We start from the raw sequence: 26,295 nt of genomic DNA on the forward strand, positions 1-26,295 counted from the left end.
ATAACTACCACAGTGCAGACATCAATGTGACTCATATTGTTAAAGCTATGTTGAAAATCCAAGTCACACACATTCAGCACTACCACACATTGGTTCAGTTTTGTTCCTGATATTGTCCAGGTCATGCCATTGGACTCCCTACTACTTTTCTTATTCTCATCCCTCTCAGTAAATATTGACACTATTGTTGCCTGTGTTAAAATGAACAAAGATGGATGTGTACTGAAAAATGATAAAAGCTACCCAGGTTGAATGCATGCTCATCTTAAATAAAGGACAAGCTATCTATTACTTAATTATAAGGAATCCTGTCAGTGTTTGATGATAAAGAGAACAATCAGTGCTTGAATTGCCAATTAAAGTCTTGAAACTATCTAATTTCCAATCCAACCCTGAGGTCATGGGTCATCTATTGCTTTATGTGTCTTTGGAGTACAATTATGCCTTCTCTTGTCTAAAGTATATATAGGTGTGTGATTTTGTTATGCCAAAACATTTTTTAAAAATTACTAATGATATTGGTGTAGAATATTTGTTATGCCCAGACATTTTGAAATGCCACTAATGATATTGGTGCAGGATTGTGTTATCCTCCTAATTTGTAAAAAGAATATTTTGATACCCTTCTTCAGTCCATCCATCTACAGGTCCATAATTTGAAGTTTTCCTAAACTAATTGGTTGAAATTCACAACACTTTAGCTATAACTTGTCCATATATTAATCATGTGTTATTTACTCCTTCCCTTGGCATCCATGGAAGGGAATCAACAGCAGGTAAAATATGCTTGGGTTGAATTATAAAGATGTCTCATTATGTTTTCATATATATACAAGTAAAACCTATTATAATGCAATGCTGAGGGTCCAGAAAATAACGTCATGAGTCATATATATAAGCGGGATCGCGTGAACAAATTTTTTGAAAAACTTCTCCGTAGAAAATGTGCATTGAAATTTCAATGTCATCAGTTTTAACTAACCTCTTGATCACATAATTTGCAGCTATATGAATAATTGGCTTTTCCAAGAGCATGTATTTAGGATGTTAAAAGAGAGGTTACCTTAAATTAAGAAATGGAAGCCATGCTGCCATTGCATCATAAGCGGAATCACGTTATAATGAATTGCATTATAATGGGTTTTACCTGTGTATATATGTAAGAGGGCCACTGTTGTGAAAGAAGGCTACATCCATGCACCTTTCCTCTTCACCCTTTCTGTTGATTGGCTGACAAAAGAGACAACTGTGGATGGCAGAAGATGAATCGGGTGGACCATTGCATCATCCCTGAAACACCTTGACATTGGACAGTTTTCAAGTCAGCATATACATGTGTAAGAAACAACAGATAGACTCAGTGAAACAGCCATTAAAAAAAAGATAGGACTGAAAGCGAACATCAAGAAAGCCAAACTAATGTGTAAAACCCCCAAAACCATCAATCCTGTTACCGCTACTGTGAATAATGAACCAATCAATAGTTCGAGGAATTCATATGCTTTGGAAGCAGAGTCTCCACAACCAGAGACTCAGAGAACAAAGCAGCAACCAGAATTAGCCAAGCAAATCAAAACTTCTGTATGTTGAAATACATATGGTCCAAACGACTCGTACTCAACAGCAAGTCAAGGATTTACTGAAGTAATGTCATCAGAGTGCTACTGTACAGCTCAGAATATGGGACAATAATAACAGTAATAACACAGAAGCTTGAAATCTTCCAAATTAAGTGTCAGAGTTAGATTCTTGGCGTCTTCTGGCTGAAGAGGATGAAAAATGAAGCTGTGACTTCATCAAAGGAGAGTATCAGCATCTCATGTCCAGATTATAAAACAAAAATAAAGATGGCAATGGCTAGGACATGAATGGTTGCAAAAAATTAAATTTATTAAGTCACATTTTTTATTTAATCAGATTTTTACTAAATTGAAATCAGATTTTTATAAATGAAATGTATTGATTACAAGAATAGAATATATACATAGTTTTTGGTGTTATATTTTAAAGTAATTAAATAGCAAGATTAACACAGTCACATCAACTAAATTAAAACTTATTTGAAATCAGTACATCTAAGTACATTTACTACATTTTCATGGCACATTTCAGATTTAGGATAGGTGTTTTGTGTTTAACAGTTTGTAAATAAATACGAGTTTTCCAGCTTTTGCAGTGCCAAGAGTGAACTTGACCTTGGAATGAATAAATCTAAATATAGAAAGTATGTATTCAACACCAGTACTAGTGGCAACTGCCCACAACAAATGGTTGTTCAGTTACCTGATCTTATTGTCAAAGTCTTTTGATTGAAATTTCTAACCAGGCAGTGGGAGACACATTAAAATAAAAAGTCTGAGTTAGATTTATTAAACATCAAATTAAATAAAATAATTATATTTTTTAAGTTATATTTCTTTCAACAAATCTTGATTATTTACAACCCTGCTGATCTAAGGCTTGCAGAGGGAGCAGTGAGTAAGTGTTACTATGACAATATGCAAATTTTCATAGGAAGATCCAGAACATACTAAAGCATGCATAAAAACTCATACAGATCTAGTCAAAGGCATTCTGTAGTACGAGCCAACATAATTAACTCTCAGGGATCAGTGGTTACATTATGAATGATAAAGGTTAATCACTTACACATGAATGGAATCTGTCATTTTACCTTGATAAAAACCCTTTACTTTGACCAAAACCCTTTGAAACTTGTATTCACAAGACTACATACAAACTTGCCCTTCATTACACATGTTAACATTCCATCATAGATAGAGTAAATCTCCATTTGTATGAAGTGCAATGTAAAATTTATAATGAATTTTAGTATTTAATTCAAGTATCTTAATAATATTGTAATGCTTAAATTTTTTTTGCCCTTACACATATCAAATATTACAAAATGGTAATATTGAATTAACTACTGATACATATATGGTCAAATGTATGATTATTTTTACCTATTTAATTCAAATATTTCCATTTACAGTTTTATTTTTACACCACAACTCAATCATCAGGATGACTAATTATCCGGATGAAATCTATGTTCTCACTGGGTCCAGATAATTGATGTTTTTAAGTATATGTAACATAGTTGTGTTACAATCCCTTGATCAAGGTGGGATTACACACATGGTCCAAAATTATGTTTTTTTTTTCTCCCTCATATATAAGGCAATATGTAACAAGAGTGGGGACTGGTGCTATCAGGTCTTCAAAGTTGCTCTAATTTTAAACAGCAGTTAGACTGGCAAAGTAAACATAAGGGCTAACAGAGTTAAGTTACTTTTAAGTCCCTAATGCCTTGTCAGAAAAGTGCAGGTACATTGAAGCAAAGACTTTTTTGGTTCTTGCATCATGAGATTGCGATTAGGAACAAAGCTTTTGTGACTTAAACATGAGACCTGTAGTTCATTGATTCCCAGCTGTCATAATATCATTTTAAGGCAGATAGTGATGCAATTTTCTAATGATTTCCTAAGAAATACACTTTAATTATTTAGTAGTTTTATGTATTTAAAACGTTTTGATGTACGGCATATACTTGCTTATAAGTTGCATCAAACTTTAAGCAACAAAGATCCTGATCTGCCATAGCATAATACACCTACAGATCAGGGTCTCAAACTGCACAGACCCAGATCTGCCAACATATAATGCAATGGCAGATCTGGGTCTGTGCAGTTTGCAGTTGGACTTTTCTTATAAACAAGTATATATGGTATATGGTAATTTAGATATTCAACCATTTATTAGTAAAGACAGGAATAGACATTGGTATAATTAAGCTGTATTTAAGTCAGAGACAGGTACACTGTATTCTGAAGTGTATGTCAGTCCCTTATTGCCCTATCATATATTGATTTACACATATTGAAGGTTTTTGCTGTGCCCTGTTGGTTCTTTAGATCAGATCTGAGTTCCATGATACAGTTATTTATGATGAGCAAACATTGATATATGGGAATTGATGGAATGACTGAATGGATAATTTATATTTTCAAATTTATGGCTTAATAGTTTTCTATTTTAAGATATTCTATTCCATGTTCATATTTGGATAATATTTATAATAACCAAAGAGGTCATTCTTTGACCCTGCATAGTTACATAGATGTTTTACAAACATAGGCTTGATTTCTTTACAGTTCCTTCAGTATCTTAGTCAGGGTAATACATGTATATCTCAATTTATTTCACATGTGTATTCATTGTTTTACTTATTTTTCTGTGACATACCATGTATTTAAATTCTTTTATAATTTGAATCAAACTGCAAACAACAAAGATCCTGATCTGCCATAGCATAATGCACCTGCAGATAAAGGTCTATGTTGTTTGTTCTATTGATTACTTCTAACAAACTGCACAGACCCATATTTGCCAGCACATTATGTGTTGTCAGATCTGGGTCTGTGCTGTTTGCAGTTGGACTTGTCTTATAAGTGTGTACATATGGTACCCATATTGGGCACAATTGAGAAAACCTCATAAATATTTTTCTGTTGACATCTATTTTCTCACTGAGTTTGATAGGGACTAAAAATCCTTTTTGTATCAGTTCTAACTTGTTAGAAAGATTTAGGAAATTTCTATTGAACTTTATAGTTACTGATTTGGAAAGCATGACCTTGCCAATCAGACATTCAGTGTAAACTTGGTTGGAATCCATGTGCAAATATAATAATGAGAGCTCTAATCATGCAGAATGGTGTGAGCAATAGATTTTAATAGATATCTTTACAAAAGCTACTAGAAGGAAGATGTTGTTAATAGAGTCATATTGGAACTAGTGCTTTTCAAATGTTAAAAGCACATTAAATAGGAATTTGATTGATGGGTAACAGATATATGACATGACTATCAATTCTGAATGTAAATTCAGGAAGAAGTACAATGTTCAGTCAGTATTCATCCCTCAAAGGGCTGCCATTTTGTTATGCTTTTGCAGGTTACATTTAGACATACCCAAGCTGATTCTGTTTTAGATATCCAAGGATAAAGTAGATTCACTTTGACATCAAGTTATATTACCTAATATTTAGATATATCTTGATGTGTACAACTCTTAAGTTACTGTCAGTTCAGGCTGGCTTGACAAGTAGACCATGGCTGACTTCCTGTGTTTTCTGGGTTTTTTTCTTTTGTGTATAATGAATTAAACTTTAACTCAGAACAGTCATATCTGATATGATCCACTCAACCCCCCCAAAAATAAACATTATGCAGGCTCTGGAAACTAAAAATTAAATTAATTTTGGATGCCATTTCACCAATTGCGATATGGTAGTACCCAAAATCCATATGAGAAAACACGCCTGATTGGCCAAAGTGGCAAAATGGTGGAATATTCAATTACTGTTTCATATTGGTGCAGGCAGGGCATATATATTTTTCAGTTGGCTCAGAGGGTGTCAGTTGCAGACCATTGCAAAATTTAAATTGTTTGTTGTTTCTTTTATTTAACACACCAACAGGGGTTTTATGTAGATATGCATATTTATGTGTTTGTGTGATATCACTGTAGTTGAATTCAGAAATTTCAAAAGGTCTTATTTAGCATGATTCTTAGTGGATTATATTCACAAGATCTGCATTTAGGTTTTTTGGGGGTGATTACTTTAATCAGAATGCATTTGGATAAACACATATATTCAACAAACTTGTAAGAGAGAACCTGTGAAAAGTACTAACCTGCCTAGTCTGGGCATGCAGCTGAATCTGAAAAATATACTTATGATCACTAAAGCATGTAGAGTAGGTTGATTTATCCATAATAGCAATGAAAACTAAAAGCAAACTCCCACAGCTACTGCAGCTTCTCGTGGGTTGGTGGTTCTTCCTGGGGTTTTCCCGGGTTCTTCCTCCACCATTAATGCTGGCCGCCTTGCATAGCCTATCATGTGCTGAAATATGGCGTTAAACCCCACAACAACAACAACAACCCACAGCTACTGCAACTACTCACTTATAAGTCGAGTCAAACTGCAAACAACAAATATCCTGATCTGCCATAGCATAAGTACCTGCAGATCTGGGTCTGTGTTGTTTCTTCTACTGATTAATCATAGCAAACTACAAAGACCCAGATAAGCTGGTGCATTATGTGCTGGCTTATCTGTGTCTGTGCAGTTTGCAATTGGGCTTAACTTATAAGCAAGTTATTACTGTGCTCAGTACTCAATAAGTACTAGAATATTTCTACTTTAAATAGATTATCTGATCTACTTCTACCCCTGTGTCTTGATTTTTTTGTACTTATTTTATCAGTTTTCACTGTCTCTTCATTTCATGTATTTATTTGGAAGACCAAAGTGCTTATGTTATCTGTGTGCAGAAATAAGCTGTTCAGCTACCTCGGAAGCAGTGTGAGTTTGTATGAGTGTCCTGTGATGCTCTGTAGTTGATTTTTTGGGGGAGGGGGGAGAAAATGTTATTAGAACTTACTGGCAATAATGGCATTTCTAATCACTGGAAGGAGAATGTAGAGTTTTTATTGTCAGTTTCTTTACTGATAATAAGTCAAGGAGGAGTAAAGTATTGGTAATACACAGTTATCATTAGTTACATGAAGCTATGGTGCAGAGTAGTTGTCAGTGCCTTGTTTAGCAATATGGAGTTATTAAAAAAGAAAATGAAATAAGGTTTAACAAACTTTCACACGTGTTCAATCTCTTTTCCCATTCCTGATGTCAAATCTCAGATTGGTGATGCGTGGTACAGAGTTTACCTTGTTAATAATGGTACATGTCATTTTTGAAGAAATTGTGTCCTCTGAAAGTGATAGGGGTCAGAAGCACAGTGGATAGCGAAATAGACTACAAAGGCAATGATCATCAGTTTGACTCTTCCTACAGCCACTGAAAAAAAATATTCTTAAATTTTTTTACATCAAATATTTCTAAACATATTCTATTCATTATGGTTTTTATTGTTTGATAGTATGTCTGCTTTTTTTCAGTGCTCTTTTTAAAGTGTTTTTAGTAATATTCGTAACAAAGTATTTAAATTAGGAATGATTTCTCTTACAGGAACAATTATGGTTGTATCATTGGGAACATTATTTGGCACTGAACTGTCATTATCTCTTCTTCTTGAATGTATTTTTGAAATCAAGCATTGAATTAAATGCATAGAGACTTAAAGGTTTTGGGAAAGCTAGTGCTTGTTTGGTTTGAATTCATCTAGGCATGGCTGTCTTATGTGTAGAATTAGACATTTAATTGATTCAGTTATCTCTTTTAATTTCATTGCTCTATTTGATACCATGTATAGGTGATGTTTATTCTACTGATTACTCCTGACAAACTGCACAGACCCAGTTCTGCCAGATCTGGGTCTGTGCAGTTTGCAGTTGAACTTGTCTTATAAGCAAGTACATATGGTATGTCAGTGTCAAAGGTAGGCACTTGCTGTGTCCATAAAAAGGGGGGAGGGTAGGGTCAATGCATTTGTGTTTATTAAGAATACAGTGGTCCAGTGTAAACAGCAATATTCCAAAATGTCAAATATTTTAATATTCTGATCAGGATCTTTGTTGTTTGCAGTTTGATTTGACTTATAAGCAAGCATATATGGTATATTATTATGAGAAACAAGAACAGTTAGTGCACTTCTTTCATATATACATTGCCTGTTTATTGACTTGTCTTATCCTTCAAGTATCTCCCATACAGAGTCACTGTTTTAGCAGAATGGTTGTGTATTGTTGTTTGGTCCCTCTAGATTTATGACTGGAAACCAGATACCAAGCAACAAGCATTTCTGACTATGGTATAAATCGGACATGTCCAAAACATGAAAGATAAACCTAATGTCACCAAGTGAAAAGAGGTCTGTTTGAATCTTATCAGAGATGAGCTATTTTACTTGCATTGTTTGCAAATATAACTGACAAATATAAGGTTTCCTCACTACGGCAAAATTTATTATTTTTTAAAATTTAATTTTTATTTTTAATTTTTAAATTGACATCAGATATATGATACATGTTTTGCATACAATAATTATTAGTAAAATAGTTCTAGACAATAATTTTAGAGCTTTCTGGTCAGATCAGTTGATCATGCATGAAGTGACATTATATATTACAAACCCATTATACAATATAGCTAATATCTTGCTTTTAAATTATAAAACACTTATTTGAGGAATAATGGATCCAATGGTTCCCAAATCAAAATAAATGTTTGTTTTCAGTTTTGACTGTAATATATTTTTCCAAATTACAGTGGTCTTTAAGAAAACTGTCAACCCCTCTAATCCAGGCACAGTCCTTTTCATTTTACATACATATCAGTAGATTTAAAATTTGGCTAGAAGAGAACAAAAATACAAAGGATGCTTATATATTCCATCTGTACCTGTATCTCCTAATATTACATTATTTGTACTTGGCAAAATATCTGTGTTCAGTTTATTCTGAATCCAGTGGGACACATCAGTCCACAGCCTTTTTAACAATTACATTCCCAAAACAAATGCAGTATTATTTCCAGGAAATCTTTACAAAAAAGTACATTTATTGGTATCAAACAGTTTCATTTTATGTAAAAAATGAATTAATTGGTAAAATTCTGTGAGTAACACAGAAATGAAACCATCGTAATTTATAGTTTCTTGTTATTGTAAAAAGATACTTGTAATGCCACATATCTGTATTCAAATTGAAAGTTTCACTCCATTTCTTTTCACTAGTTGGTTTAACATCTGTTTTCAGACATGGTTTATAAAGGTCTTTACACTCTTTGTGTACTCATACTTAGATCATATGTCAAATGTAGAGGAGTGCATTAGAATTCAAGGTGCCATAGGACCATAGGAAGTACTTCTCACAACCGTAAAGAAACTCAAATTTAGATGGTGTGGTCCCATTTCACGTTCATGTTGTCTGTCAAAGACAATATTCCAGATTCTGTTGAATTTTAAAAAATATTAAAATGTTTGGAAGTGTTTATTTTTAGAAAAATTATTTGTGAAAGATACAGTAGTTTGGATGGAAAGAAATACTATCTTTTGATTGCACATATAGTGAGTGTGTGTGTGTGTAATTTGGATTTTTAAAGTAGCTTTAACAATTTTTCAATCACATGTAGTGAAATCAAATTCATGACTGTACATTGTTATGGCAGCCAGTGTCACAAGTGCACATTGCTATTAAATCAAAACATATTTTCAGAATGTACAATTTTAATCAAGTTATCATCATTAATGAACACAAATATTAAATATCACAGGATGGCCAACTGTACATGTACATAAACCTAAATTCTCCCCTCCCCCTCCCCCACTCCCACCCCTACCCCAAGTCAGTATTTCCTGATACAACAGGCTCATTAACTATACCTATCTATCACCACGCACTCCAAAGTCAATATTTGATAATACCACAGGCTGGCTAACTATACCTACCCTTCATCCCTCCCACCCCCATTTCTTCAATATTTCATAAGGCTTTCTGTAGTATTTTTATAGACATAATTTATTATCAGTATCAGGTAAGGGAAATAAGCTACCAAGATCATTTCCAAAAAGAATTTTAACTTTCTTTTACTTCTCAGTTATTATTTTTATTATTATTATTATTATTAGTGTCCTCAATGGTGAAACTTCCACCTTCAGATATTTATAAATTTGATGTATTTGTTTCAGGTTGAATGTAAATTGTATAGTTAACATTAACAGAGTACTTAACATTAACAGAGTACTTAACATTAGCAGAGTACTATTGAAAATGTAACCTTGCTTATGGTATAACATACACATATATGCTAAAGTGTAACCTTGCTTATGGTATTACATACACATGTTATAGTTTAACTGTATTTATGGTGTAGCATACACATAAATGCATAGATCATTTCACACCTAGAATATTGTTGTTCTGTCTGGGGTAATAGTGATACAGAATATCAGGAAAGATTACTGAAATTTCAAATAAGAGCAGCTAGAGTTATTCTCGATGCTGATTTAGATACACCATCAAGTCTTTTTAAAACCCTAAAGTGGATCCCATTTCTGCAGAGAACTCAATTTCAGAAGGGTTTACAAGTCTATAAATCCTTACATTGTTTGGCTCCTGATTATCTTAAATGTAATTTTAAATTTGTAAAAAAATGTATATATGTATGAACTAAGATCCATCTTAAACAACAAGCTATATTTACCTAAACCAAATTCAGAATTTTATAAAGTCAGCTGATTGATGCCAAGTTTTAAAAAGCTTCTTTGTCAACATCTACAGAAACTATAATTTGTATGATTTTGTTTTATTCAGTACTACTACTACTTTTTACAACATTGTTATAATGTACTCACATATAATGTTATACATATGTAAACTAACTACTATTCATATGAATCCTGTATGTACTCATCCTTGAAGACTTGTACATATTTTATTGTAGCAGTAGATCAATTGTGTAAAGACACCTCATCTTGTAAAAATTGTGCATTATCTATCTATCTATCTATCTATATATCTATCTACCTACCTACCTACCTACCTACATGTTGTTTGCAACTGGAACAACTTATTTGTACAAATGTCATTGTAGAAGGCCTCTTCAAAGGCCTCTTCAAAGTTTGGTCAGTTGACCAGATGAGCTTCTTCTATAAATAGAGTCATTATTATTATTATTATTATTATTATTATTATTATTATTATTATTTGTATTAAAGTGTGACCTTGCTTATGGTATAACATATACATGTATTAAAGTGTTTCTTTGCTTGTGATATAACAGACACATATGTTGAAGTGTTACCTAGCTTTTGGCATAAGACCCATGTGTTAAAGGGTAACCTTACTTGTGGTATAACATACACATGTGTTAAAATGTAACCTTGCTTGTGGTATAACATACACATGTGTTAAAATGTAACCTTGCTTGTGGTATAACATACACATGTGTTAAAATATAACCTTGCTTATGGTATAACATACACATGTGTTAAAATGTAACCTTGCTTGTGATATAACATACACATGTGTTAAAATGTAACCTTGCTTGTGGTATAACATACACATGTGTTAAAAGGTAACCTTGCTTGTGGTATAACATACATATGTGTTAAAGGGTAACCTTGCTTGTGGTATAACATACATATGTGTTAAAGGGTAACCTTGCTTGTGGTATAACATACACATGTGTTAAAATGTAACCTTGCTTATGGTATAACATACACAGATATCTTCTTTATATTATTATCAGCTATCCAGACAGAATGTGTGTCTCCTTGGGAATCTTGATAAAATGTTTGGCTTGATATATGATTGTATAATTGCTTCTGTGAGTATTGATTGGAAGTTCAATTATTTTTTAATAAAGTTCAGTAGAGAGCACATAGCAAATTGTTTTTGCTTGAGGGAAGTGGCTTTTTAAAATGTGTAAAATCTAAGTGAAAATAACCAGTGGGAAAGATGAGATATTGGTACGATATGAGAAGTGACCGCTTAAGGCAGGTGACCATTATGTGCATCACAAAACAGCATGAACTTTCTAAAATGTTTCAAATACACGATTGCTTTGTTTTTCTTCTTTATACATGTATATGAGATTGAATGTGCTTACAACAAAATTAATTGGGAACCTTGAAATTTGTTTCATAGAAATTAATTAAAAGGTGAATAAATGAATAGATTATACGTGTACTAGCACTTTTGCCAAGTTTGATAAAATGTCTTTCCCAATTTTGAAATGTTCTGTTAATCATTTTCCATTTTACATTCATTCACTATTGTGCAAAGATAGTCCTGAATACGGTTGGATACAAATTGGATGTTCATTTCCTTGTCACACATGTTTTAAGGAAATAAAGCCCCTTATGTCATGGATAATTTTGTATAATTACAGGACATTGTAAGAAGTGTTTTTCAGGCATTTAGGAAATCAACAAAGTTGTGTAAACAAGAAATCCAGGCTGCAATACACAATTAATCCAACTGTGTAAACATTCATTGGTAGTTTACTTAGAAAGCCTGATCCTTGTAACCTTTCAAACAGTGACTGCATTTATGTTGCTCAGATTTACTAAGAATATATATTCACATTTTTGTTGGGAAGCAAGACAATAAGTCCAGCTGCAGACTGCAGAGACCCAGATCTTTCCATTGCATAACATGTGAGCATAACAGGGTCTATGTTGTTTGCAATTGGAACAACTTATAAGTAAGTATATATGGTACTAAACTAACCCATCTCTCATGTTGCTGGCATCTACACCAGATCATTGTGACAGGCAGTTATTTGGTAAACAACATGGTAGAATGTTGAGATACAAGATCATTGTGACAGGCCGTTATTCAGTAAACAGTATGGTAGAATCTTAAGATACAAGATCATTGTAACAGACAGTTATTTGGTAAACAACATGGTAGAGTCTTAAGGACTTCAAGACTGGGGAAGGTTGTTACTAGGAGATTGATAATCACTGTACTACCTGACCAAACAAACCTGACCAGATAAACCTATGTGTAAACTTTCCAAGTCATAAATATATGTTGATCATTGAGCTATTTTCATTATAAAAGATTAATAGTGTTGTATTTAAACTTGGTGTCTATTTTTACCACATTTCACGTTTTCTTCAGATCACTCTGTCATAAAATCATACTTGACATTTCCAGAATAAATGTTACTCCAGGCAATAAATTTGTACTGAAAATGTGAAAAAACAGCCATTTGATTGGTCAGCGTACATCTTTTTAGATTTTAAGTCAAATATGGAAGAACAGGGTCACACAAAAAACTCTTTCTTCAGAAAAAAAAATCAGACTGTTGTATAATTTTGTTTTGGCTTGATTGCAAAACAGTTTAAATGTATAGAACTATGAAGTCTTTCCTTCAGTTTGTCTGCTCATCATCCACACTTAAGTTAATGTTTCTGTGTTTTGTTCACTTTCTTACACAAAACGTTTTATAGAACTATGTCATTTAAATCAGTGGGAACATAGTACCCTTCAGACAAATGTAGGTCACTGTAATCTCTACTTCTTGCTCCTTTGATTTGTGTTGAGGTTAGCCTCACATAAACATAAAAATTATCTTACTACATATCGATACTTAGGAAAGTGTACAACCCTGTTCATACAAAACTAGCTCACTGTGATGTATATTTTATTCTCCACTTGTTTGCATTAAGTTCTTTGTATAGTTTAAGTTAACAGGAACCACTGACTGTAGAATTATGAAACAGGACATGTTAGTATGTCATGAAATATACTATACCACACAGTCTGTTGGACAAAATACTTTTTACCCTGTACCAGTACATTCTGAACATTTTTCTTGTGTTTTTCTGAGTTTTAACTCCTAAATTGTGTCTAAGTCTTCATGCAAAATTAGAGTACCTATAACTGGCTTTCAGGCAAAGTTTATTTTAGCTTTTATGAGTGATGGAATAGTTGTGTCATTTACCAGTATGTAAATTAAATTATTATTGGGACATATTTAAGGAAAGACCATACAGTTTTAGTTTTATTATTTGTAAATTATAGTGTAACATAATATGAGAATCACATTTAAAGCTGCATAAATGTGTTTAGTTGATGTTAGCATTTATTTGAATGACATTTAATTATTCTCTATTTTTTGACAGATAAAAAAATGGCAACTTTGACAATGGAACAGGACCCTGACTTGAAGAGATTTATGGAGGACCGCAAACAGAGATACTATGACAATGATAAAGCTGCAGTGTTTGCAACTGTAAGTTTTATTTCGACATAATTGCATCTAAGCACCAGTAACATGATAAATCTGAAGAACTATAAATTCAGGTGCCATTATAGTGACTTCGAGTGCACTCAGTGTTTTATGCACAAACTAAAGTTTAATTGCTGTTTATTTCAGCATTTCTTATCTTTATTTATCAAGCTTCTCAGTTTAAAAAAATACTATGAACATAAGTCAATAATTTGTTTAGTAATTTATTGGTACTTGAGACTCAGTGATTACATTTTCACACTCTTCAATCAAATGTTGGCAAATCTACTGCTGTTGTTTTGCATGTAAAATGTACTAAATTACTACCAGGTCATTCATTTGAAAATAATGACATGCATGTTTCCAACTTTGTATGGAACATGCATACTGATTGTGATGACAAATAATTTTCCCAAAACTGAAATAATTATTTATGACATTAAAAACGGTAACATGGAGGTGATTACAATCATATACAGTAATTTTTGGAATTGCTCTTTTTTTCCCCCAGAGTTTACCACTAAGCAATAATGGTGTTGAGGATAGACGTTCTCAGCTTCGCGATGAGAGGCACAGAGATTACCAAAGATATTTAGAAAGGGTAAATAATAATATAAGATTTTATATTTAATTATCAATGCAATCTGAGTTTCATGTTTCAAGCATGATAGTTTAGCATCTCACTGAAGGGAGTTCATTTATCCACAGAATTGTTGGATGCTAACTTCATTTTCATCTTAAGAAATGTTTCCAAAAGTCTTGTTGTTTATTTTGGATTTTTAATTCTTTAACTCCATTTTTCATGTTGATTTATTCACATTGAGACAACAGTCTATTTTATTTTATACTGTTACTATTTAAATTTGTCTGCATGTCTTAATTCCAAATTGACTACTTTTTTAAAGACCATTGTCTGAATACTAAGAACATATTGATGTAATATTGTCTCTGTTTTGATTTGCTTAACTATCAAGCATCAGCCATTTAGCTGTTTGAATTTGGTTTTGGGGGTGTTGGTAATCAAACAACACAAAAAAAATTGCACAGCACAAGTCAGTTTGGGTGCCGTTAATTTTTTTATTTTATAATAGTTTGGATAATTGGAATGTTTGGTGCTTCATACCGGTATTATCTTCAGATTATTATCCAAAACAAACAATAAATGGGATGATAAGAATGAAAATAAAGTGAAGATTTGATTCATCTTGTTTCTTATTTTATGATTGAAAGCAAATACCAATTTTAATATCAGTAACACATCACCTTTTGGTATCATGCATCTTTATATTGTGGGATGGAATTACCTTTGCTCATAGAATTCATTCTGCCTTGGATAAAACTCCATGGAGAATTCTGGAAGGAAACCAGAATATAACACAGACCCAGTGTGGTGCCCAAGTCATTGGCACATGTGCCATAGTCATCATTCTTTTCTGGACACCACTTACAAATATTGCACATGCATTGTCACTCTGCAGAATTTACACCTTGGTATCATGCTTAAACATGCATTGGACTATTCTATACATAGTCCATAATTTCTCAGGATTTATTCCTTTCCTTTTTTCTGTTGGATCCAAATCCAAACTCTCTTGAGAGTTTTGATGCAGTTTTCAGGCAGTGTCCTGTTTTATAACTACCCCTACCCCTCTATGGTGTGCAGTTGATCCATTCATTCATAAGTTTCTTTGTGTATTCTAGCTTGGGGTTCATCTTCATTCCTTGCCAGAATCTTATACTCCTTGCCAGATGTTCCTTTTTTCTAGGAAATAGTTAACCCCATTTTATACTTTACATTGAACTTTTCATAAGGGATCTTGAACCAGATTTTGTTTTGTGTGTCATTATCATCTATGCTGTTCTTTTAAAAATAATATCCAATTCTTAGAAGTAGTATTCTCTGTATCACTATTATCATTTATTTAGTGAATCTAATCTCACTCCCTCGGATCTGTAGTAGACCATTGGGTCCAGTACATTATTCTAATTAGTGTGTTCCAGGTCTCACACCACTCAGTCATCATCTTATAATCCTTAATGGCATACTCAGGTTCAAACATGTATGTTAGACTTGTGTGATTACAGATCTCACACCACTCAGTGATCATCTTTGAACCCTTATTGGCATAGTTGGATTCAGTATTCTATCTTGGACTGGTGGGTTTACAGATCTCACATCACTCATTTTCACCCTAATACTTTGGTAGCAGGCAAAGTATTGTTTTCTATACAAAGTGTGACTTTTTGTATAAGGGCTTACATTTTCCACATTCTCAGAGTATGCTGTTATATATTCTTGTTTCCAGATTTTCTTTCTGGAATGTTGAAACAAAGTATTGGAAAATGCAGGCATAAGAAGGCCAATACCACATGCCTATTATGTACAGGTTATAGATGGACAGACAGTTGTCTGATTTGCTGTTTCTGGCCCAGCAAGGTGTGGGACCTTCTCCAAGAGCCATTTGCGCATTCAGTGGGAGGAGGAAAGTAGGTTATTTAGTGCCAAGGCAATTGGAGTAAAGGGCCTTGCCCAAGGACACCACAATAGCTGACCTAGGCTCATCCTTTTAGTCAATGAGTCTGGCATGCCAACATTCAGCACTATGACTAAAAAAAGGAAATTCTGGATCCCAGATGCTTAGACACCAAGGTCTTCCATTTGCATGCTCTGCCATATGGCCTATACTCCACACCAAGAGCATTTACCAGTGTTACAGAAGTAGTAACCTTCCACCTAAGATCACTGGAGATATCGATCCCACAGTACCTCAGTGACTGGTTGGATCACAATGGTCACTTAGAACCTAAGTCATGTTCTGGCATGCCATTGTCTTTAGTGACCTGGCTTGACCTTTTACCTGACTGAGAGAAACATATTTCATTCCATCTCAAGACTTTATATACATGGGGATGAATTTCTTCATGGACAGGCTTAGTTTGTATTCCACGGGACAGAGTGGACAGGATACAGGCTCTGTTGAAAGCACTGAAAGCCATGACCTGGTTGTCAAGTTCACCTATATCAGTCTCTTCTGGGGACCTTGAACTCTATGGCAGACCTGGTTCCCTTAGGAAGACTGCACTTTTGCCCTCTGCAGTTACTCCTTTTGGTGAACTAGAAACTGCAAAGTAATCCCCTAACAGCAAAAGGATTTTCACAATTTCTTTAGTTGGTGGAAGAGACAAGACTGGTTTCAGACCAGAGTCTCCATATCCCCACACACACACACACAAAATAACAACTCTCCCATCTCTTCATGGATATGTCAGGTTCCAGTTTTGGGCACTCATTTGGATCCAGAGAGAATACTTCTCCAGGGTTAATGATCCCTGGAAGAATCTATCATCCACATTAACAATAAGAAATAAAGGTTGTTTCTGTAGTCATAGAGGGGTGTGTCAACACAATACCTTTCCATGGTCCCATACCAGTTTCCTGTAGGCTTAGGATGCCCTCAGTTTGAAGTGGGATCATTTGTTTGCTTTCACCTTTCCACCATTTGTAATGATTCTACTAGTGTTCCACAAAATCAGGATCTCCACTGCTAAGCTCATTTCAGTAGTCAGCCTGTTGGTAGAACAGTTCAGGTTGTTGTCTTGAAGGTGGGACCTTCTGTTGCATATGGTCTCTTGTGCACAACATCCTGCAGATTCTTCACCTTCAAGCTTGGCTCATCTTGAGCAATCTATCTGCCAGGATAGCTTTTGATGCTAATTGTATTGTTCAGGCCAGGGGATTGTCCGTGTCCAAGGTCTATGATGCAATGTGGAGAATCTTTTGCATTTGGTGCTGTAGGAAACATATTCCTAGATAACAGACTTTCTTCTATTTCCCATTTGAAGAGAGGGAATGTTTGGTCTCTACTTGTAAGGGCTATGGGGCAGCTTTATCCAGCCTGCTCAAGTTTTCGAAAGGGTTGGCCATTGGTTTGGACCCTCACATTTCCAATCTTATTGGGTATTTAGAGCTGCAGAGACCAGTTATTTACTCTCATTCCAAGATGGAATCTTCCATGCACATTGTTTTTATAGTCACACACACCTCCCCCATATCAATCAGTGGGTGAAACTTCTTTAGAGAGCCTTACCCTTCGAATAGTTTTTCATTTCTCATTAGCATCAGTGAGATGAAGGAACAAACTTAGTGCTTTGTCTGCAGAAAAGGTTGTTTACTGTTTGCTTTGGTAGGTCCACTCCCTGTAGTGATCAAGCTATGTCTGCACTGGGGATGATCCAGATAGACACTTACATCCAGTTAGGGTTTTGCAGTTCTATGTGGCTGCTTCTGAAAGGGGAGAAAAAGGTAGGAAGTATATTTTCCTTCCTCTTAAGGACTCTGCTGATAGTTCAGCTTGTACCATTTCCAGGTGGAATGTCCTCATGATCACAAATACTTATCAATCCCTTACTGAGAAGGACATTTCATTTGAAGTCTGAGCATTTGCTACCCTGTGGGCCTATCTAACTCATTTGTCGATGGAGGATGTTAATAGATCTGCATTTTTTTTACATTCACATACTACTTTCTCCTCCTTGTACCTTTAGTTTTTGGTACAGCAGAGCACAGACATATTTTCTTTTGGGCCAATAGTTGTGGCACATGATGGCCCAAACTGATGACAGCTTACAGAAGTGGGCAGTCCTAATTTAATGTTGATTATATCATTTATATACCAGTTTTGTGGCCATCAGCCTCCCACAATGCAATAGTGACAGGTAATGTACGTATTACCAATATTAAAATGTAGTGTGTGTGTGGGGTTAGCTCTTGCTTGAGTATGCCATCACTGAAATCCATGTTCACATCAAATGTGGATAAATATATACATGCCAAGATACTGTTTGCCAACCATATAGCTGAACATAATCTCCAGTTTAAGGTAGCAGATAATTGTTCAGATCTAATTACAATAATGTTCCCTGACTTCGAAATTGCACAAAAGTTCTTATACAAACAGATGAAATCGAGGAAAACTACTCACATAGTGATCCAAGCTTTGGGTCCACATTGGGATAAGAAAATTAAAGACATGGGCTGCAAAGAAAATTCACCATTCTCATTGAAAATCCTCCCTCTTTTGAAGTAAAAACTCCAGACTAAATTTTGCAAATCTTCTTACTTTTTCTTAAGTCGACTTATCAGTTCTGTCACATGTTGTATGAATAATCAGTAGCAAAATTTTACTGTCCAATAGAGATGTCCTTTCCTAAATTAAAGTGGTATACCATATATACTCGCTTACAAGTTGAGTCAAACTGCAGACAACAAAGATCCTGATCTGCCGTAGCATAATGTGCCTTTCGATGAGGTCCATTTGTTTGTTCTACTGATTACTCCAAACAGCACAGACCAAGATCTTCTTGAAAATTTTATGCAATGGCAGTTCTGGGTCTGTGCAGTTTGTAGTTGGATTTGACTTATAAGTGAGTATATATGATAATTTGATAAATCTTATTTTGGAAATGAAGAACATGTGTATGTTTTGAAATAGTTATGACATATATATTTCAGAGAATATTTGCAAAATTTTTAAAAGTCTTCTCTTGGTATGTCATCATTGATATTAGTGCTCCATGGTGAACAAAGTTTTGTTAAGTTCATGTTGCACTTTTATTCTTTTTTTTCCAAATCTTAAAAACTGAAATTAAATGCACTAAAAAGTAGAATAAATAAATTATATATTATAACTTTTTCATGCATTGAAATCCATGACATAATTGTCTTGTATGAATGTGACTGTTTTGGAAACAAGAATTCATGTGTGATATATTTCATAATAATTTCACAACAGACTTAACAAAGTTTATTATTGGTTTTATCTTGACATACCATTTTGAAATTTTTCCTACAAAATTTAATTTGCTGGAGATAGTATGGGAATATTAACTTGAAACAATTGAATATTCTGCATAATTATTCATAGTTTGGACAGCAATATCAGAAACCTGGTGATGAACACATTGAGAACCCATTTCTGCCCCCACCTGGCGCAATGCCAAAGTCGCCAGCGAAGCGCGAAGTCCAGCAACAAAGAATGGATCGTAAATATGACCAAAAGTATGATCAGATTCTGCAGGAAACTGAACAGGTGATCCATTACATGGATTTGATTGGTCAGGGTGATTTGGCAGATTTACTAATCAGGACTGAGGAGATGTACTGCATGTTGATTGGTTGTTTTTGCATGGCTCTCTAATCTTTTAAGTAGCGTCTTTTCATGACTAATTTGTAGTTTTTCAGGTACCAGTCTGTTGAAAGGAGTAGCATCAAAGAGCATATTCACCATGTCTCAGCTACTCACTATTGTTCCCAATTGTTTCATAGTGAATTTACTTTTATTTGTCATGCAATAAATTTGCTGATTTCTGTGGTTACTAATAAACAATTAAAATTTTAAGAGCTAGCCAAAATATTATTGTCATCATTTTGCTATTTTTAGCAGGAGCTTCTACAGATTTAAGTCCTGTCAAAACTGTAATGATTTGAATATATATATATATATATATATATATATATATATATATATATATATATATATATATATATATATATATATATATATATATTCTTATTTCACATAGTTTTGTGATGATTAACAACCAGTAGCTAAGACATGGCCTAACTGCACTTAGTATATGTATTGTTAATGTATCCAAAATGACAGCATGCATACCAAATCTGTATTTATTCTGTACTCATACAAATCTAATTGTTCTTGCATTTGATGTAGGTAGTGTAATTTCTTCATATCAGATTTATCCAGAAACATTAATTTAACATGACTGAGCAATAAAAAGCATATTGAGCATTGGGAAGTCATGGCAGATTGAGCATTTGGAAGTCCATGGCAGATTGAGCATTGGGAAGTCCTTGGCAGATTGAGCATTGAAAGGTCCTTGGCCTACTGAATACTGGGAGGTTCTTGATAGACTGTACTTAATACCAATATTTTATATTTACATAGTCATATTAATAATAATGTATATATTTAGGTAATAATTGACAAGTTTCTTTCTCTCACTTTGATGACACTTATCCTGTACACTGGTATCCAAATTTTTGGAAGTGTTTTGTTTCAGTCATTAAAAAATACCTGATATGAAGAAATTCTCAAAAAGGTAAACTATCAGCTCTCAAGATTCTATTTTTAGCCTCTGTTCAGCTCTAAACTATCAGCTAGACATAGACTTCCTGTGCATAGAAATGTCTTTATTTACCTAGAATGGATAATGCTTTGAATACATGTACATGATACATCCATCTATATTTCATGTTAGCCAGGAACCTTCATATTCAACGTTAAAGTTAAAAGTGTATTTGAATGTTCACTAAATTAACCTATGGCAGACAGAAAAAATTAATAACATACCGGTAGGTGAACATTATCAAAATTTTTCAGTTTGTGTTACTCTGTAATCATTTATTTTCATGGGTATTAATTTTTGAACTGTATATACATGTGTACAAGCCATGTCGAGCTACAAAGAACAGAGACTCTATACTGCTATCGCATAAAGTGCTGGCAGATTAAGGTCTGTTTTGTTTGTTCCAATGATTACTCCCAGCAAACTGCATTAACCAATATCTACCAGTGGATTCTACAATAGCAGATCTGGGTATATGCAGTTTGCAGTTGAACTCAACTTGTTAGTGAATATACATGGTAATTTTGCACAGATAAAAAGGAAATTTTCATCAGTGCTCAAATTCATAGATTCGGGAAAGAGTCCTATTGTTTTCACTTAAAAACCATTGTTTGATGTTTGAATTTCATGGTTTTACTGACCATGAAATCAACAGAACTGGTACTCCATGAAATATTGATGCCCACAAAAATTGGTACCCCATCCCTCAAATAATGGTACCACATGAAAAATTGGTACCTCATGAAAATTAGTGACTCCAAAGCAATACATTTTAATTTCAAAATTGGGTTACACATGTATATAAATGTCTTGATTAAACAAAATCTTTTTGCAGTGTTTTCAAGGTAGATGGTTGCACATTCTTGGAGATGTTTTAATAACAAACATGTTAGTTTTACAGCCTCAGATGGCAGTAAGATGGGATGTACATATAGCCAGTATTGTCCCAGCCCCTCAAAACTGTTCCATAATGTTCTAGATCTTAATGTGTGGAGATCAAAAGTGTACAGCTTGCTGCCCATTTCTTTGATGATTTGGTTAATAACTTATATATAAATCATCAAAAAAAATAATGTCTTGGTTAGAATTAAAGATTGTGGAATGCTCATCAGCATGTTTAAATGGATATACATTATTTCAGATTTGATCAGAAACAATGGTCCATTAATTAGACACAGTATAAGCAGAGTCCTTTGGTCTTATTTTCATGGTAGTTCCAGGCACTGAAACAAAGAATGTTTTATTTAAGTGTTATTATTGGCTTTAAGAAAGTTATAGAAATGATTTCCTTTGCTTATTTGACTTACTCAACGATGTCATTCAAAACAGTCCCCTGCAAATTCGAAACAGTCCTCTGCAAATTCAAAACAGTCTTCAACAAAGCAGGCAGTTTACTATAGAATGGATTCACCAGAAAGGGGTCTTCCCCTTGGGAATTATGACTTAGTGAAGGAAAAGCTCAGCCAGGAACGTCATCAGGATTACAAGAATTACCTAAAGAAGGTAGCATTTATAGAGTGTTGGACACCACATGTATAGTATGTTGTTCGCTGTATAATGCTTATTTGCTTGATGTCATCCTAATTTTACTTTTGTTCATGGATACCAAGTATGAGTCTATCATGTCCTACAAACCACATAGTTCTAAAATTTGGATAGTGATGCTGTATACAATAAAAATTACATCTATATATCATAAGGTATAAAGGTTATTTATGAGCAGGATCTGTCAATAAGGGCTCACACTATGACATTGTTCATAAATATATGACATTAGTGCAACCATGTCAAAACATCCTCATGAATCTTTAAGAAGCCTTATAGGTTACAATGAAAATGTTAGATATTTTGACCAAATTCTTTCTGTATAGAAACAGAACATTTACTTTGACAAAGGAATATGTGAGCTACTGTCACACTAGTTTCTTCTGTGCATATTAGACCTTTTAACTAATTACAAAAAAATGGGCAGAGTTAAGTTTTGTGCAGTCAAGTACAACAACACAATTTTCCAAGATACATGCTTGTCCAATAATTTTCATAGAGACAGAAAAGGGCAGCTCAGGGTACCTTCATTTATAAGGCTATGATAATGGCATATTTATAAAATCACAGATAATGACAAAATTGTAAGGGCAATAGTAATGGCAAAATTATAAGGGCAATCATAATGGCATAATTTATAGGGGTAACAATGCAGCAAAATTATAAGGGCAATGGTAATGGCCTAATTATAAGGGAAATGGTAATAGTATAATTATAGGAGTAATGAAAATGGCGAAATTTTAAAGGCAATTATAACATAATTAGTATAAGGGCAGTGATAATTGCATAGTTACAATGGCAGTTATAATTGGATAATTATGAGGGCAATGATAAAGGCATAATATATAGGACAATAAATGAAAGCATAATTATTAGAGTAATGATAACAGTGTATTGTAAGTATAACAATAACAGCATAATTTTAATGGTAATCATAATGGCATAATTATAAGGGCAATGATAACAGCAGTATTATAAGGGCATTGGCAATGGCAAAATTATTAGGGCAATGGCAATAGCATAATAATAAGAACAATGATAATGGCATTTTTTTATCAAAAAAGAGTTGCATTTGTTGTTGTGGGGAAAAGTCGGATTATTCCATATACAATCATTATTAGTGAATATCTGTTTCAAAGAATGTCTTTTAAATGTAATTTACATCTCCAAATTCTTCTAGACCTTATTTTATTAGGGCTGCCTAAATTACTTTCACCATGCTAGTAGGAAGGGACTAAAAAGATCTTAAGTTATTTTGTTTTATTAGGCCATAACTCCGTAATATGATATATTATTAATTTGTTTTATTAGGCCATTATGTAACTCAGTAAAATTATACATTATTAATTTGTTTTATTAGACTGTAACTCAGTGAAATTGTCCATTATTAATTTGCTGACATCAGTGGAGTCATGCTTGTCTAAATCCATGGACATATCCATTGATTTCTTGTACACTAAGATGTATATACCTACTAAATTTGGGTTGAAAATTGGCCAGATTTTCATACTGAGATCATACTTTTCTTTTACACTGACTGTTTTTGCTCTAATTCTAAAATTAAATTATAATTAAAATTATTTGAATGATTTATTTTAAAGATGCAAGAACTTTAGACATATTCATAGTGTCATATAAAGATTTTCTCAGTAATAAAAGGTTAATTTTATTGGACTTTATATCATACAACAGTTTTATTTTATTGTTTCTCAGCTGTCTAGTATATTGATTTGTTTTTGTTTTTTTAATTATAAAAACATATAATGTAGCTTGCTTTTTTTACTGTCATTTTCTTTATGCAAGATTACAGATTTGTTTATGCTTCTTGTCTTAAGCTTCAATGTTTAGCAGTAGTTTTCAAGCTTTCCTGCATATTGACAATGATGCAATGTTGTTTTTGAATTTTAATATCATAAAAGTATCTGGTGTCTGTTACTAAATTATTTTCTTTGGAAAAGGACAGGCAGTTAATTCCAGGTTTCTTCTCCAAAGAAATGTTTAGGTTAAATTTCTAACGTTAAGCTTTTAAGTCTTAGGTTTTTAGTATGTTTGACTTGTAACTTGGCCCCCTGTGTACATATTTAAAATTTATTGGGGAAAAAAACAGACTTATACATGGGCATACATGGTACATGAAGTGATTGATATGGTACATGAAGTCAATGATTTGGCTCAATTAGTTAAACATGATTAAAAGAAGATAACAAACAAAACAGGAACTAGATGTGGATTAAAGGTAATGAGTCATGAGACAGTGGATTATTTAAATTGTTTTTCTGAAGCTTCAAGTACCCAAATTTTTCAACTCCACAATGTACAGAGTGAAAAGAAATTGCTTTCATTGTTAACTTGCAGATCACAATTTACTATGGCATGATTGCTTGCATCTTCAGTAATTGCATAAAATTCTTGAAAGGAAAGTTCACAGTCAGTGAGCTAAGCATAAGGTGTATACGTCATCACCTTTCTAAGTGCACACTTGGGAAGGTAAGTAATTCCATTTAATTTAAACATCATCACCTGTCTTAGAACACACTAGGGAAAGTAAGAAATTACATTTTATATGTCATCACCTGTCTTAGAACCCACTAGGGAAAGTAAAAAATTACATTTATATATCATCATCTGTCTTAGAACACACTAGGGCAAGTTAGGAATTGCATTTTGTACATCATTGCTTGTCTGAGTACAAACTAAGGAAGTAAGGAATTACATTGTATACATCATTACCTATCTTAGAATACAATAGGAAAAGTAAGGAATTGCATTATTTATATCATTGCCTGTCTATGTCCACATTAGGAAAAGAAAGAAATTACATTTTATATGTCATCACCTGATTACACACTAAGTGAAGTAAGGAAATGCATTTTATACATCATTGTGTGAGTACAAACTTGGGAAAGTAAGGAATTACATTTTATATATAACCACCTGTCTTAGAACACAATAGGAAAAGTAAGGAATTGCATTATATATATCATTACCTGTCTAGTACACATTAGGAAAAGTAAGAAATTGCATTTTGTACATTATCATTTGTCCAGGTGCATACTAAGGAAAGTAAAGAACCACATTGTATACATCACAACCTAAGTACACACTAAGGAAATTTAGGATCTACATTTTATTTACATACCATTATGTAAGTAAGCACTAGGGAAAGGAAGTAATTACATTTTTATTTACACATCATCACCTGTCTAAACCACAGGGAAAGTAAGGAATTAGATTTTATGTTATCACCTAAATACACACTAAAGAAAGTAAGGAATTACATTTTATATATCATCAGCTGTCTAAATACACACTAAGGAAATTAGGGAATTATATTTTATTTATATACCATTACATAAGGAAACACTAGGGAAAGTAAGTAATAAAAATGTTGTTTGTAATTGGTCAGAAGGTTTAAACTTGAGTTCAAGACATATATGATCTGTTGGTCTAGGTTATATGCTTTTAGAAGTGTGTGTGTGTGTGCATTATACATTATATGTGATTACCATATTTACCATATATGTTGGGACACAGTTAACGCTGGAACAACCAAAATTATTTTGTCAGACATTAGAGTTTTAAGACATTTCATGTCAATATTTTTTGATTCCATTAGGAAAGTTTTTTTGACACATACTGTGTGCTTCCTCATTGGGTTAAGTTTACATATCAACTTGTGTGAAAAGTGAATTATCCCTATTATGACTACTAATCCGTAATAACCTTAATTATGACTGTTATCCATGATAATCCCTATTTATGACTGCTGTCTGTAATCATCCCTAATTATGACTGCTAATCTGATATAAGAGTGATTGAACAATGGTTGATTAAACAGCTGAGTTTCTATGTCAGCTGAGCACATATTTCACATACTGTCATGAATTGC

General features: G+C 33.4%; 1 protein-coding gene across 8 annotated transcripts in view; it reads left to right on the plus strand.

The window, feature by feature from the left end:
* LOC149806557 (uncharacterized) overlaps positions 1-26,295 on the plus strand; it is a 176,359-nt gene that overhangs the window by 4,308 nt on the left and 145,756 nt on the right. For 7 of the 8 annotated variants that reach the window (XM_089954591.1, XM_089954603.1, XM_089954597.1 and 4 more), the window contains exons 2-4: positions 13,609-13,718; positions 14,227-14,316; positions 22,191-22,364. In XM_089954591.1, the coding sequence (XP_089810717.1) occupies positions 13,617-13,718; positions 14,227-14,316; positions 22,191-22,364 (366 nt within the window). In that variant the 5' untranslated portion in view covers positions 13,609-13,616. Of the gene's footprint in view, positions 1-13,608; positions 13,719-14,226; positions 14,317-19,639; positions 19,805-22,190; positions 22,365-26,295 lie in introns of all 8 variants that reach the window. The other variant, XM_089954581.1, reaches the window with a different exon arrangement.

The sequence above is a fragment of the Sinohyriopsis cumingii genome, chromosome 1 (assembly GCF_028554795.1).
Source record: "Sinohyriopsis cumingii isolate HCF-2022 chromosome 1, ASM2855479v2, whole genome shotgun sequence".
In the NCBI taxonomy this organism is placed as follows: domain Eukaryota; kingdom Metazoa; phylum Mollusca; class Bivalvia; order Unionida; family Unionidae; genus Sinohyriopsis; species Sinohyriopsis cumingii.